Source organism: Bison bison, unplaced genomic scaffold (assembly GCF_000754665.1).
Source record: "Bison bison bison isolate TAMUID 2011002044 unplaced genomic scaffold, Bison_UMD1.0 scf7180017864068, whole genome shotgun sequence".
Classification (NCBI taxonomy): domain Eukaryota; kingdom Metazoa; phylum Chordata; class Mammalia; order Artiodactyla; family Bovidae; genus Bison; species Bison bison.
The window spans coordinates 1,084,016-1,098,618 of record NW_011494640.1 but is presented as its reverse complement, the minus strand read 5'-3'; the positions used below and the strand labels follow the sequence as shown (position 1 = coordinate 1,098,618).

Genomic DNA, 14,603 nt, shown 5'->3' with positions numbered 1-14,603 from the left:
GAAGAGTTTGAGCAGGATAGGTGTTAGCTCTTCTCTAAATTTTTGGTAGAATTCAGCTGTGAAGCCGTCTGGACCTGGGCTTTTGTTTGCTGGAAGATTTTTGATTACAGTTTCAATTTCCGTGCTTGTGATGGGTCTGTTAAGGTTTTCTATTTCTTCCTGGTCGAGTTTTGGAAAGTTGTACTTTTCTAAGAATTTGTTGACCTATACTCAAGAAGAAAAAATGAAAATGGAAAAATCCCCGGTGAATATAGTTCCATACCACCCAGATGTTGGAGTTAGCAGAGAAGGGTTATAAAGCATTTTATAAAGTATATAAGTTTATAATTATATAAAAGTATATAAAACTATTATTTTTAAAATTAAAATTAATAAAAATGTATTAAAATTATGAAAAAGTATAATTATATAAAGTATAAATTTTATAATTTTATAAATTATACATTTTACAAATTTTATATAAGTAATTAGTATTTTAAAATACTATATTTTAAGGTACTTAAAGTATTATAAAGTATTTATACTCAAAAATGTAAAGCTTCCCTGGTGGCTCAGAGGTTAAAGCATCTGCCTCCAATGTGGGAGACCTGGGTTCAATCCCTGGGTCGGGAAGATCCCCTGGAGAAGGAAGTGGTAAACCACTCCAGTATTCTTGCCTGGAGAATCCCAGGGATGGCGGAGCCTGGTGGGCTGCCGTCTATGGGGTCGCACAGAGTCGGACATGATAAGCGACTTAGCAGCAGCAGCAGAGAATTAGAAGCTTTATTACAGAAAGAATTAACAGGGAAGTTCTAGAGTAGAAAAGTATAACATCTGAAATAAAATTGGTTATATGGCTTTAACAGTAAATTTAACAGTAAATTAAAGATAACAAAAGAGCCAGTAAATTTGAAAATTGAATAGAAACAAACCAATTAAGCAAGTTAGTGACCTTACGACATTTTTGATGGTAACCCAGAATACAAAGTACATTTTCCATCAACTTTGAATGCATAGGCTCGTGCATACACACATAACTGAGGATTGCCCATGATTAATTGACACTGACTACTCTGTTTCATTTTAAAAAAACCAAACAAAAAAAGCTAGTCTCAAATCACTAAGTTGATTTTATCACCCACAATCAATTTAAGAACCACAGTTTCAGAAATACTAGAATAAACTTTAAAGACTAGAACAATATGGAGTGTGTGTTAAGGTGGCAGGGAGGCTTTGGCCAGGTGAGATCCTCATCAGTGAGTGATCTTGTCAAGTGTGATAGCCGACCCTGAGTACCTTCTTGAAAGACATGTTACTGTCAAGGAGTCAGTCTTCCACCCAGAAGAATGAGTGTCCTGTTGCCAGCCTAGCTTAGTAGAAAATTCTGTTCTAAATCTGACCACTCTGGTCTTGGGTGGATGAAGGGACAACTCAGCCTGGCAGTTCTAAAAAGTGATGATTCTTTGCTTGAACATTTGGACATCGTGACTGGCTTAGTAATGTCCTAACTCCCTTTTCTGCTAAGGGAGAAGCCAGTGTCTATTAGGAGATTCACTTTCACACGCCACAACTTCAGCTCATGCTAGAATTGCAGAGTGCTGTGGGAGGAACGTGAGGGGAAAAGTTTTCGCATACTGCTGCTGTATCAGAAGGGAGAGGCTGTTTGTGGTCTTAAATGTGATTATCAGATTTGATTTACTCTGTCTTAAGAAGAAAGATTGAAGAAATGTCTGGTAGGATGGTAGTAGTTCTTGAACATTTTAGCTTGAGAATTTTGTTTGCTAAATAAAAGCACGTACATAATAAAGGCTCAGTATGCTAAACCAGATAACATGGCGAGGGTCCTTTCAGAGTGATGTGGAACCAGCACCCTCTCTTTTGATTTAAAAATCAAAAGTAAGGAGTTGGTGTAGGGACCTGGAGTAGGGACTTGGTGGTGGTTATTTGTGATGACTGTTCGATTATATAGGGCTGGCCTTTGAAAGAAGGAGTGAGACACTATCTCTTGCCTTCTGGTGTTCCTAGAATAGGTGTAGACATCCTTTTTTCAGCTGCTGAAGGCAAAATTAAGACAAATGGGTGAAATTTCAGGGAAGCACATTTTATTTTAGTATATAAAGAATGTTTAAGAGAACCATTCACTCGCATGGTCAGTTGCCCCAGAACTGCTTCCAAATCATTGGAAATTCTCATGCAGAGGCTAAATGGGCATCTTTCAGAATGGTCAGAAAAGAGCTTTCTGCATTAGCTAGATTTGAAAGTTCCTTTTCTACTTGAGTGTTCTGTGATCCAGAGCAGCTCTTCCCCCAGTCATGAAATCGTTGCAGAGTGTTCAGCCGCCCACTTACCAAATGTTCTCTCTGCCAAGTATTGGCTCCAGTAATACAAATACAAAGAATAAGTATTGTTCTTGTTCTTAGACATCACACAACTTCCTCATACCCATGGAGGCACAGAAGCAGAGTACTGCTGACGTACACAAGCAGACATTCATGAGTAACCAGTCACTCCTGGGTGAGGAGCGCCCTTTAGCATGGCTGGATGTGATTTAATCAGCCTCTGCAGTCAGTCCCTCTGGATTGTAGAGGAACTCTTATTTAAAGTAACCGCATTTCTTTTTTTTTCCTTTCCGAGGTTGAGACATCTGTGAAGTGTTTAGAAATGCCAACACACCTGGGGGTCCTTCTTGTTCTTAAGAGACAGTGTGAAGTAGTTGACTGACGACTGTGGTTTCTCCTTGTGTCTGCCTTCACTCAGCAAGTCTGTAGGGCCTCTCATAAGTGCCCAGCTCTGTGCGTGGCACTAGGGATCTAGATGTGAGAGAAACTTGTTCTTGGCCCCATTAAGCTCACAGAGGTGAGGAGAGAATTGATAGATGTTGATGCCTGTTGAAATTATGTTCATTACCCATTTTCAGTTCATAACCAGTTGTATTAACCTTTACTTACCTGTGTTTACCCTCCCCTGTTAGATGGTTGGGTCTGGTACCCTCCATGACCTGTGCTTGGCCATTGTTGACGTTGGAGATCACAGATGGCAAAGATAGGGTCTCATAGAGCCAAACAGATGAGGAATTAATCTTCCAAGAAGCCTCATTTGCTGCTGACCTTGAGGTCAGAGCCCAGGCCAAACAAGCACAGCCCAGCGAGGTCCCTCTAAGGTTTGGCCCTGGATTTGTCTCCTTACAGCAATGTTGTGGAGAAGTGTGTCACTCACGCCTCCCGTACAGAGCGCGCTGTGCTTATTGACGAGGTGTGCACCATGAACGATGGTCCCCACAGTGCCTTATACACCATGATGAAGGACCAGTATGCCAACTACGTGGTCCAGAAGATGATCGATGTGGCAGAGCCAGCCCAGAGGAAGATCGTCATGCACAAGGTAGGCCAGTCTGTGCAAGTCTCAATCAGAGAGGAGGAGCCGGCCCTCGCGTCTTCTCAGTTCTGCAATACAGGAGGGTGGGCATCTTGCTTCTTCTGGCACAGTTTCTCACTGGATTGTGACTTCTTTTTCCTTTTATCTGGAGTGGCCGCTGTCCTTGTGTTTGCTGCCCCTCCATCAGTAACTCAATTGGTGTGAATGTTAAAGTCAGTCTTTGTGGGGAGTCCCCTCCAGGTCTTCAGGCCATGCTTCTACCTGATGGCTCCCAGGAGACCAGCTTCTCAGTCTAGCAGATCAGCCTCCTTACCTTATTTCCTTTCCTCCCTCTCATCATTGATTCCACCACCGTTACTGAACAAGCTCCTGCCTAAGGCAGCACCTGGTCTGGCACACTGATCTGGTGCCCACTGTGTGCCAGTCGCCAGCACAGAGATGGCCGAGACTGAGCACTGCCCACAGAGCACATGTGGGGAAGGGTGACGTGAGCGCCTGTGCTCACGCCTTTGAGGGGAGACTTTGTAGGAGGAGAAGTCCAGGCTACAGAGGAGGTAGACAGGAAAAAATGGGACAGAAATCTGAGGTGCTGTGTGCTGTGAGTGGGAGCTGACACAGAAAGCGCATGAAGAGCTCACGGCCTCAGAGCTGTCATGGAGGAGGTCCAGCCGGCCCCACACAGACCACGGGGCCGGAGAAGCCCAGCCAGCCCCCAGGCAGGTGTGCAGGCCGCACTGTGTCTGCGGGAGGCAGTACCTCGAGCTTTGGGTGTTGCCCATCTGAAACCTCAGCCTTTGGGCTCTGAATTCACCCAGTCCTTCTCGATGGAGGGGGTGACCGTGGTCTGGCAGTGATGAGCCACTTGCCCTCTCTGAGAACAGAGTTCGGTAATGAGACTCTTTACTCTGGACTCAAGTTCTGAGCCAGACGAGGCACCCACCAACCTCCAGTTCAAAACAAAACACCATGCTGGTGTTGGCGATGGCAGTTGAAGGCTGGGGAGTCCAGAGTCCTTAAGCTGTGAGACTCAGATGGGGCTGTCAAGATGCTGGTGAGGGCGGAGGGAATGTAGGAGACACAGCAGGTTGGGAGTTCATCCATTTACCAGATACTTACAAGCACACGTGCTCCTTTCACCAGGGCACTGTGTTGGTGGGCCCAGCAGTGTTGTGGACAGTTACACTGCTGCTGGAAACACTGGGGAGGGCTGTGAGAATGTGCACGAGTGCCTCTTCTGATGTGGGGGTACAGAGAAGGCTCCCTATGAGAGCGATATTTGAAAAAAGCCCTGAATCTTTCCAGGTGGAGGGAACCTAGTGTGTGCAGGCTTGGAAGCAGGAAACAAGGCGGTGTATTTAAATGGAGAAGTACAGCAAGTTCAGTGGGACAGGGCTGTGGTGCCATAATCACATTTACATTTCAAATAATGGTCCTGGCCAATGAGTACCTTGGAGGAAAGGAGGGAGTTGAGGGCTGGACAGGGGATTGTTGAAATAATTAAGCCAAGAGGGGAGTGGTGGTTTTGAGATTCAAGAGAAGTGGACAGAATGGGGCTTCGCCGCTGGTTTGATTGAGGGAGTTGAGAGAGGAGGGGGAGTCCTAAGAATCTGAAAAGCCTGAGACTTCTGCTCTTTCACAGCTAGGCATAGCATTTTAGGAAGACAAAGCATTGACAGGGACCAGGCTGCTTTCCATTTGCCTTTAAATCAAGTGGAAGATGGAGTTCAGCAGTGTTGTATATGCACATTGTGGTGTTTGTCTAGAAGAGGACAGATGTAAAGGTTAAGTGGCCAGACTCATCAGTGAGCCAGTCCTGGGGACAGACAGGTGAAGGAACTGAAGGCAGCTTTTGGAGAGCTGCCAAAAGCAAGGGGTCTGGGACCTTGAGTACTAAGGACCAAAGTGTCAGCTCTGTATGTAGTCATGATTGCAACCCAAATGGAAGTGTGGTGTCCTTTCTGCAAGTGAGTTTATTTAGGAAGGTTAGGCAAATGGTCTGGGTGCCACAGCTCAGAGTTCGAGCCAAGGGCTGTGCCCAGTTTCCCAGGCTGGCTCATAGGTGAGAGTGTAAAACTAATATGGGTCTGTGTCCTGTGTGGGTCACAGAAGTGGTTTCTGGAGCCACCTGACCCTTCCTTGCTTTGAGGGCACAACTAAACAGACAAAACCATCTGCATGGAACATTCAGGCTTGAGAATGTCCATCTTCCCCGGCATGTTGTCTTGTGTTGAGTAAGTAACTGGGGAGCTGTGATGGGGAAGCAGGTCAGTGTTGTGGGTCTTCACTGTCGCATGTTGGTGGTTCCACAAATGATTCTGAACGCAGTGTGTTGTAGCTGAGGTATGCAGAAGGGTCTGTGAGGTCACCAGCAAGAGAGGTGGTTCCAGAGAGCAAGCACCTCCCGAGTTGTGTGGGATGCACAGGACTTGCGGGTGTGGGTCTGCCCCAGGGTAGGGGGCGCGGGCGGCGGGGAACAGAAGAGATGCTCGTAGGGCTAAGGTGAAGGGTGAGGTTGGAGCAGAGCTGTGAGGGGAGCAGCCAGACAGTGGGTGGCTGTTGGACTTTAGATGAGTGACTTCACCACTGTGCCTCCATGTCTTCATCATTGAAACGAGGATAATCACACCTCTCTTACGAGGCTTCAAAATGGACGGTTCTTAGCTCGTGTTTATTGTTTTTATTGTTATCATTAGTAGCTTTCTGTGATTCGCTGTGAACTGGAGAGCAGGGTCAGGTGATGAGGGCAAGGGTTCGTGGTCCCCAGAAAGCAGCCCCTGCTGCTCAGGAGAGCCGTGGGGCTGAGAGGCTCCCTCAGGGCCTGCTGTCCGCTGATGGATGGTGTGGTCGTGTCACGGGATGCGCAGTCTCCACACGCTGTCCTGGAAGTGGTCTGTAGTTGTCCGACCTCCAGAGCCCTCACATCCTGCATCAGCGCTCAGGACAGGAGCCGCTCTCCTCATCTGCTGGGTCAGTGTAGCTCGTGAATTCAGGTGCTCAGGCTGAGCTAGTGAAAGATGTTGCTTGTGGGGTATGTGTACCTGTGGGCACCTCATGGTGTCCAGGAGCAAGTTACCCTGGAGCCCCCCGAGCCTGTCCCAGGCCAGAGTAACACAGACTGTGCTTTCTCTGCAGATCCGGCCCCACATCGCGACTCTTCGCAAGTATACTTATGGCAAGCACATCCTGGCCAAGCTGGAGAAATACTACATGAAGAATGGCGTTGACTTAGGGCCCATCTGTGGCCCCCCTAATGGTATTATCTGAGGCAGTGTCACCCCGTGCCCTCATTCCCACTGACCTCACTGGCCCACTGGTGAATCCAACCAGCAACCAGAAATGTTCCAGTGTAGAATCCAAAAATGGGTAAATGGTTGCTCCAGGATTACCCTCTCCTCCCAAAAAAAGGAATCAAATCCACAAGTGGAAAAGCCTTTGTAAATTTGTTTAATTTTATTACACATAACATGTACTAATTATTTTTTTTAATTGACTAATTGCCCTGCTGTTTTACTGGTGTATAGGACACTTGTACATAGGTAACCAGTGTACACGGGAGGCCACGCATTTTGTTCAATGTTGTATCTATATTCCACGTGTGCAAACTTCCAGGGTTGTTGGTTTAACAAAAAAGTTAAAAAAAAAAAAAAGAAAAAAGGTTTTTAACTCATTTGCCTCACTGGCAAGTTTTGAAAATAGCTCTTCCCCACGTCCTCATTTTAGTAAAAAAGAAAAACAAACAAAAAAAAACCCTGAGAAGTCTGAATTTTAGTTAAATGACCCCAAACTGGCATTTAACAATGTTTATAAAAATATATATATATAAATATATATATATAATGAAAATCATTTCAGAGTTGCAAAAGCCTCAGTTTATGACATTAAGTTTATGAAACTTCTGAAAATTGCCTTTTTTGGAGACTATTATGCTGAAGAAAATAGTGTAGTCCGTTTTGTGAGGAGGAGATGTGAGCACCCAGAATGTCTTTCAAGGCCGGGCGGGTATGATTGTTTACTGCCTACTGGATTTTTTTCTGTTAACATTGAAAGGCAAAAATCTGATTATTTAGCATGAGAAAAAAAAAAATCCAACTCTGCTTTTGGTCTTGCTTCTATAAATATATAGTGTATACTTGGTGTAGACTTTGCATATATACAAATTTGTAGTATTTTCTTGTTTTGATGTCTAATCTGTATCTATAATGTACCCTAGTAGTCGAACATACTTTTGATTGTACAATTGTACATTTGTATACCTGTAATGTAAATGTGGAGAAGTTTGAATCAACATAAACACGTTTTTGGTAAGAAAAGAAAATTAGCCAGCCCTGTGCATTCAGTGTATATTCACACCTTTTATGGTCGTAGCATATAGTGTTGTATATTGTAAATTGTAATTTCAACCAGAAGTAAATTTTTTTTTTCTTTTGAAGGAATAAATGTTCTTTATACAGCCTAGTTAACTTTTAAAAAGAAAAAAAAAATAGCTTGGTTTTATTTGTCACCTAGTCAGATAGTAGCGAGATCCTTTCTAAATGTTATTCAAGATGATTCAGTTCACACTAGTGGTTTTTTTTTTTTAATCCTAAAAAAGTAATGTTTTGCTTATTTTGTGACAGTCAAAAGGACGTGCAAAGTTCAACCCCGCCCTAACTTTCCTTAAAATCAGAGCCCCTCTCACCTTGTAAAGTGTGAATTGCCCTTCCTTTTTGTACAGAAGATGAACTGTATTTTGCATTTTGTCTACTTGTAAGTGAATGTAACATACTGTCAATTTTCCTTGTTTGAATATAGAATTGTAACACTACACGGTGTACATTTCCAGAGCCTTGTGTATATTTCCAATGAACTTTTTTGCAAGCACACTTGTAACCATATGTGTATAATTAACAAACCTGTGTATGCTTATGCCTGGGCAACTATTTTTTGTAACTCTTGTGTAGATTGTCTCTAAACAATGTGTGATCTTTATTTTGAAAAATACAGAACTTTGGAATCTGAGTTTGTGCTTTATTACTATTATTATTTTTTCCAATATAGTGCCCCAGAGCAGATAACCCTTTTCTTGTTTGTGTCTCTTTCTTTCTGTTTTGTTTTTGTCTTGTGAGAGGGTTTATTAAAGACATCCCACATGGCGTCGCGATGTCCAACTTCTTTTGAAAAATCAGAAAATTCACCTTCTTGGGTGCCCATGACAGGGAGCATCCTCAAAAGGCCTGACCCCACTCTCCACCTGGTTCTCTTCATTTACACTCTCTGGGCTCTGCACCTGTTGCGAGCCCAAAGGGCCTGTATTAGAACCCAACAGATTATAAATGTCTCCTGGCTAAGCTAAATGTCTCCTCCTCATTTTCTGAGGCAGGGCGGTAGGGAAAGCCTTCCTGCCCTGAGGTCCCCTTTCCTTTCCCCTGGCTGGGCTGCTCCTGTCTGCACCCCGCCCTTCTGTGTCCTCACACCAAGGTTGGCCCAGGCTGGCCTGCTGTCCCTAGCTCACTCTTCATAGCATCACACTGGGGACCTCTTCCAGCAGTGAGTTCAGGAGACTCTAGCTAACTGAAATACCTGCCGTGTGTGCCTGAAGATGCCCCCTTTCCTTTCTTTACCATCTTTGCTCCAGGAGCAGCTTTGGCAGAAAACCACCACTGAAACTTGGTTGGCAACGACAGGATGGGCTCAGCCAAGGGCGCTGGAAGTGGAGCCTCAGGGTAGATGGAAAAGGGACTTCCCAGGGTCCCCCCTCCAAGGGTGAGGGACGGTCACTAGCAGCCCCTGTGGTCTGAGAAGAAACAGAGGGGAAAGGAGCTGAGCCAGTGGAGGGTTCAAGTCCAGAACCTGATTTTGCCTTGGCAGCTGTAATGGAGTCCTTCCCGAACCCTCTTCCGAGGCCATAAGAGATAGCATGCTGGGGTGTGTGCGACTCTGAGTAGCGTGGCTCTGCAATCAGACCAGGGTTCAAATGTGGCTCCCTAACCCTAACCTGATCTTTTTAAGTATTTGTATATTTATTTGGTTGTGTCGGGTCTTAGTTGCGGCACACAGAAGCTTTTGTTGGGGCACGTAGACTTGTCTAGTTGCAGCACAAGGAGTCAGTCGTTGAGGTGTGCGGGCTTAGTTGCCCTGTGGCCTGTGGGATCTTGGTTCCTCAGCCAGGGATCGAACCCCCATCCCCTGCATCGCGAAGCACATTCTTAACCACTGGACCGGGGTAGTCCCTTTACCTGATCTTTAACCGAATTCCTTGCTGGAAATGGATGGAAGGCCATCAATTGCATGTATGTGAAGTGGTTCTTACATCATGGAACATTAACAGCTTTTAGACAATTATGGTTTTACTGGACCTTTGCAGAGGCCGTGAACAAAGCAGGCAAAAACAAGAGGATTGGATTTCTTTCTCTCTCATGAGTCTACAGTCTGTGACCTTGAGCTGGTAATTTTGTCTCTCTGTTCCTCAGTTTCCTGAAGCTGAAGTAAGATGGAATTGTTAATAAACATGTCAAAGGACTTCCCTGGTGGTCCAGTGGTTAAGACTATGCTCCCAATGCAGGGTACGTGGGTTCGATTCCTGGTTGGATTGGACTCCTCGTGTTGCAGCTAGGACTCGGGCAAAAAGTAAAAATATACATGTCAAGTGCCTGCACCTTAAGGGCTACTCATGTAGGTTTTGTCTTCTACCTGGACTATTTATACTTAGATTTTGTACTTTTTTCCCCCTCTCCTTTTACTCAGCATTTAGAGAAATGTTTTGTGTTTTTAGTGGTAAGAAAGCAAGGTGCTAGGTTGGAAATGTGATACCTCCATCATCTTAACTTCAACCCTGTGTCTTTGAGGCCTCTGTGGTCAGAAAAATACAGGTTTTCATCCCAATTGCCCTTTATTACCTGGGTCATCTCTCTGAGTCCAAACTGTCTTCTCTGTGAAACTGGGGAAAACAGTACTTCATGTCCAAGTTTGGCTGAGAGGATGAACTGAACTATGTAGCCTAGCAGAGTGCCTGGCACATGGCGCAATAAATGATGCCTCTCGTTTTTTACCTTTTAATAGCACTCCTCCCAATGTTTGTGCACAGGCTTTGGTGAACCAAACAGTCCTTGTCCATTATGTAAAGAAGTTAAAAAGTGTTAGTCGCTCAGTCGTGTCCGACTGCTTTTGACTCCATGGAGTCAAAATTCCTGCTCGTGGAATTCTCCAGGCAAGAATACTGGAGTGGACAGCCATTCCCTTCTCCAGGGGATCTTCCTGACCCAGAGATCGAAACTGGGTCTCCCACATCACAGGCAGATTCGTTACCATGTGAGCCACCGGGGACGTGAAGTCATTCGTCATAAACTAACCCTGGGCCAGGCACCCAAGAGAGAGTTTTTACATGTTCTCTCATTTCTCACAGCAGTCCTGTGTGGAGTGTGGTGGTTCTCCTCTTGTAGACATGGAAATGAGTGCTGGGTTCTGATGCAAGTCTTTGGGTCAAACCAATGCTTGGCCTGAAGCTTTTTCCCTTGGCATCTCGTGGGAGGGACTGGGGCTGGGGTGACCCCTCCCTCTGCAGGATTGCATTTCAGGGCGCAGGCTGAACCTCCTTATTTGACTGACTGCCAGTACCAGCTGCTAACAAGTCCATCCAAGGATGTGAGGTCCTGGGCTGCCAACCATATGGAGACCGACATTCTTGGTCTCTTACAAGAGACCTCCATCATGAGTCCCTCCAACATGTCCCTCCATCGCACTTTGATGACAACAGAGTCCTTCCATCACACTTCGTATAATAATCCTTCACCGGATCACAGGGCTTTACAGGTTACAGAGCACATTTGTATTTGGATGCCTTTGATCCTCTTGAAAGCCTTAGGCAATAAGATAAAGTGAAAGTGAAGTCGCTCAGTCGTGTCCAACTCTTTGCAAACCCATGGACTGTATGTAGCCTACCAGGCTCCTCCATCCATGGGATGTTCCAGGCAAGAATACTGGAGTAGGTTGCCATTTCCTTCTCCAGGAGACTACTCTTCCTGGTGGCCCAGAGAGTAAAGTGTCTGTCTGCAATGCAGGAGACCTGGGTTCGATCCCTGGGTTGGGAAGGTCCCCTGGAGAAGGAAATAGCAACCCACTCTAATACTCTTGCCTGGAAAATCCCATGGATGGAGGAGCCTGGTGGGCTACAGTCCATGGGGTTCCAGAGTCGGACATGACTGAGTGACTTCTCTTTCTTTCTTTGTCCAGATCTTCCTGAGCCAGGGATTGAACCTGGGTCTCCTGCATTGTAGGCAGATGCTTTACCATCTGAGCCACCAGGGAAGTCAGGCAATAAGGTAGACATTATCAGCCCATTTTTCAGGTGAGGCGTTTGAGACCCAAGCCACACAGTGAGTCAATAACCTAGTAAGGATTTTATCTGAAGTTGCCTAAAACCAAGTTCAGTGCTCTGTCCATGCCATCTTGCTCTTGCCACCTTCCATCAGCTCCAGGGATAGCTGGTCTCTCTTTTCTAGTTGAGTTTTTGGAGAAGCGTGAGGCACTAGACAGAGGAGCCTGGCGGGCTACAGGAGTCCACCGGGTGGCAGTCAGATAGAACTGAAGGGACCTACGTGCAGGCAGGAGGCGCTAGAGAGTGAAGCATTTTACAGGGAGGAAACCTGCGGCTTCATGTAGTTACCAGCAGTAGCCACACGAGGGTGCTGCTGCCTAAAGAAAGCTTTATAGAAGCCTAAGGGCTCAAGGGTCCAAGGTGAGGGCTGGAATGGCTTTTCCCTGGCTTGGGGGGCTCAGGAGTGAAGAGTTCCATCCAGAGACCTGAAGTCTGGCATGTGCCCTAAGACTAAGCTTTCCACTTCCCTCCCTCCCCAGCTTCCTCTGGGCAGATGGCTAGTCCCTCACTCTGGCTTGGGAGGGCAGTGTATCTGGCTCACAGCTCTGCCTTGGACTCTGTAACCTCTGGCAAGTCTGTTTCCCCAGCTGTCACCTGGCAGGGTTGCCTGGCCCTGCCACTCTCACAGGGTTGGTATGAAGCCAGAGAGCTGGTCCTGTGAGCAGGGTGGCCCCAATTCAGTTCAGTCGCTTAGTCGTGTCCGACTCTTTGTGACCCCATGGACTGCAGCAGCCAGGCCTCCCTGTCCATCACCAACTCCCAGAGCTTATCCAAATTCATGTCCATCGAGTCAGTGATACCATCCAACCATCTCACCCTCTGTCGTCCCCTTCTCCTCCTGCCTTCAATCTTTCCCAGCATCAGTGTCTTTGCAAATGAGTCAGCTCTTCGCATGAGGTGGCCAAAGTATTGGAGTTTCAGCTTCAACATCAGTCCTTCCAATGAACACCCAGGACTGATCTCCTTTAGGATGGACTGGTTGGATCTCCTTGCAGTCCAAGGGACTCTCAAGAGTCTTCTTCAACACCACAGTTCAAAAGCATCAATTCTTCGGTGCTCAGCTTTCTTCACAGTCCAGCTCTCACATCCATACATGACCACTGGAAAAACCATAGCCTTGACTAGATGGACCTTTGTTGGCAAAGTAATGTCTCTACTTTTTAATATGCTGTCTAGGTTGGTCATAACTTTCCTTCCAAAGAGTAAGCGACTTTTGATTTCATGGCTGCAGTCACCATCTGCAGTGATTTTGCTGCTGCTGCTGCTAAGTCACTTCAGTCGTGTCTGACTCTGTGCGACCCCAGAGACGGCAGCCCACCGGGCTTCCCCATCCCTGGGATTCTCCAGGCAAGAACACTGATTTTGGAGACCCCCCAAAATAAAGGGTGGCCCCAAGCCTCTGTTAATGTGACCCAGGGCCCTAGCGCCTCTTTAGGGGCTATATCTCTGGCTTATGCATCCAAGCTTTCATACAATGGAAACTTCCGAGTCTTTTTATGACCCACAGGTGCCTAGCTTCAAATCCCAGCTCTACCAGCCCTCTGGGACTGTTGTGAGTCATTTATCCTCTTACACAGGAGGATAATAGTCCTTCTACCTCCTAGGGCACTCTGGAAACACTTGACACAGAGCTGGGCACATAGCAAGCCACACATGAAAGTTGGTACTATTATTATTATTGCCCTATTTTTCCCGGCTATGTTGGAGACCTTGGAATTTTTACTAAGGGTGACTAATTTATCCTCTAAACTGGGACAATTTTAAGCACGAAAGTGGTTGCACTGAATTACTGCCTCATGGGGAGACAGCCTCCCAGGTGGCCCCACTTCCTGATGTTCTTATCCTCATGTGTTCTGCGTGGAAGAGGGCTGCCTGCAAACAATAAGACATTGTGCAAAGGGCAGGGTGTGACTTCCCCCACACAAGACACTAGCTCCAGCTTGCTCTCTCTGGGACACTTTGTAGGACACTCTGTGGCAAGACCGATGATAGGGACTTGAGGGCCCCTGCTGTTGACCAGGGTTAACACACCAGTCACACTTGCCAACTTGCAAGCAGAGCCTCCAGCCCTCTTCAAGCCTTCTATGACATCCTGACTGCAGTCTCATGGGAGACCCCCAAACCAGAACCACCTATCCAGCCGCCGCTGAACTCCTGACCCACGGAAACTGGGTGAGATAGTCAGTGCGTATCGCTGTTTTAAGCGGCTGTGCTGAGGGTCATCCGTTACACAGCTGTGGATAACTAATACTCAGCACGAAAACTGGTGTAGGCCAGGATGGTTCTGGGCAAATCAGAAGGCCCATTTCTCTCATTTCTCCTGTGAGGCACGTGCTACCCTGCTCTGTCTTGGCCTTGGAGAGCTTGGCCTCGCCACCCCTACCAGCTGCCCCCTTGCCAGGACTCCAGGAAGCTTCCTGATGCTCCTCGGAGCCCCGGCTGGAGATGTGTCTTGGGGTGTGGCTATACCAGGGACTCCCCGGAGACCACAGCTGTCCTGTGCCAGGGCTAGGTCAGCCTCTGTCTCTCAGGCTCAGGAGGGTTCCCCGGCCCACACCCCTTGGGCCTGGAGTGGACCAAGCCGGGAATGACTGGAGAATAATGGCCAGTCTTGGCCAATGCCCTGAGCAGGGTGCTGCCCCGTGTTACCTGTTCACCTGCCTCCAAGTCTGGGAGAAAGGAGCAGTTACTCCAACTGCAAGGGAAGACATGGTCTCAGGTCACTGGCCAGGAAGTAGCAGAGCTGGGATTGGACCCAGAGTTCCTCTCCTCAGAGCCCAGGGGCCCAAGACCCTCCCCGCTTCTGTCCTCCGACATGCCCCATCCCAGGGCCCCACGCTGGGAGCTGGGAATTAAGTTTGGCATTCCCAGATCTGATCCATTTACAGATGAAAAA

At 46.9% G+C, this 14,603-nt stretch overlaps 1 protein-coding gene and 1 non-coding gene across 3 annotated transcripts in view; one reads left to right on the top strand and one right to left on the bottom strand.

Moving 5' to 3' along the window:
* Positions 1–8,352, top strand: part of PUM1 (pumilio RNA-binding family member 1) — a 127,192-nt gene extending 118,840 nt beyond the window's left edge. For both annotated transcript variants that reach the window (XM_010836883.1, XM_010836882.1), the window contains 2 exons: positions 3,168–3,360; positions 6,487–8,352. In XM_010836883.1, coding sequence (XP_010835185.1) covers positions 3,168–3,360; positions 6,487–6,618 — 325 coding nt within the window. In that variant the 3' untranslated portion in view covers positions 6,619–8,352. The remainder of the gene's footprint in view (positions 1–3,167; positions 3,361–6,486) is intronic.
* A 3,213-nt stretch (positions 8,353–11,565) lies between these two features.
* TRNAC-ACA lies at positions 11,566–11,637 on the bottom strand. The gene has a single exon. It is a non-coding gene; the product is annotated as a tRNA-Cys (tRNA).
* Positions 11,638–14,603: the final 2,966 nt, after the last annotated feature.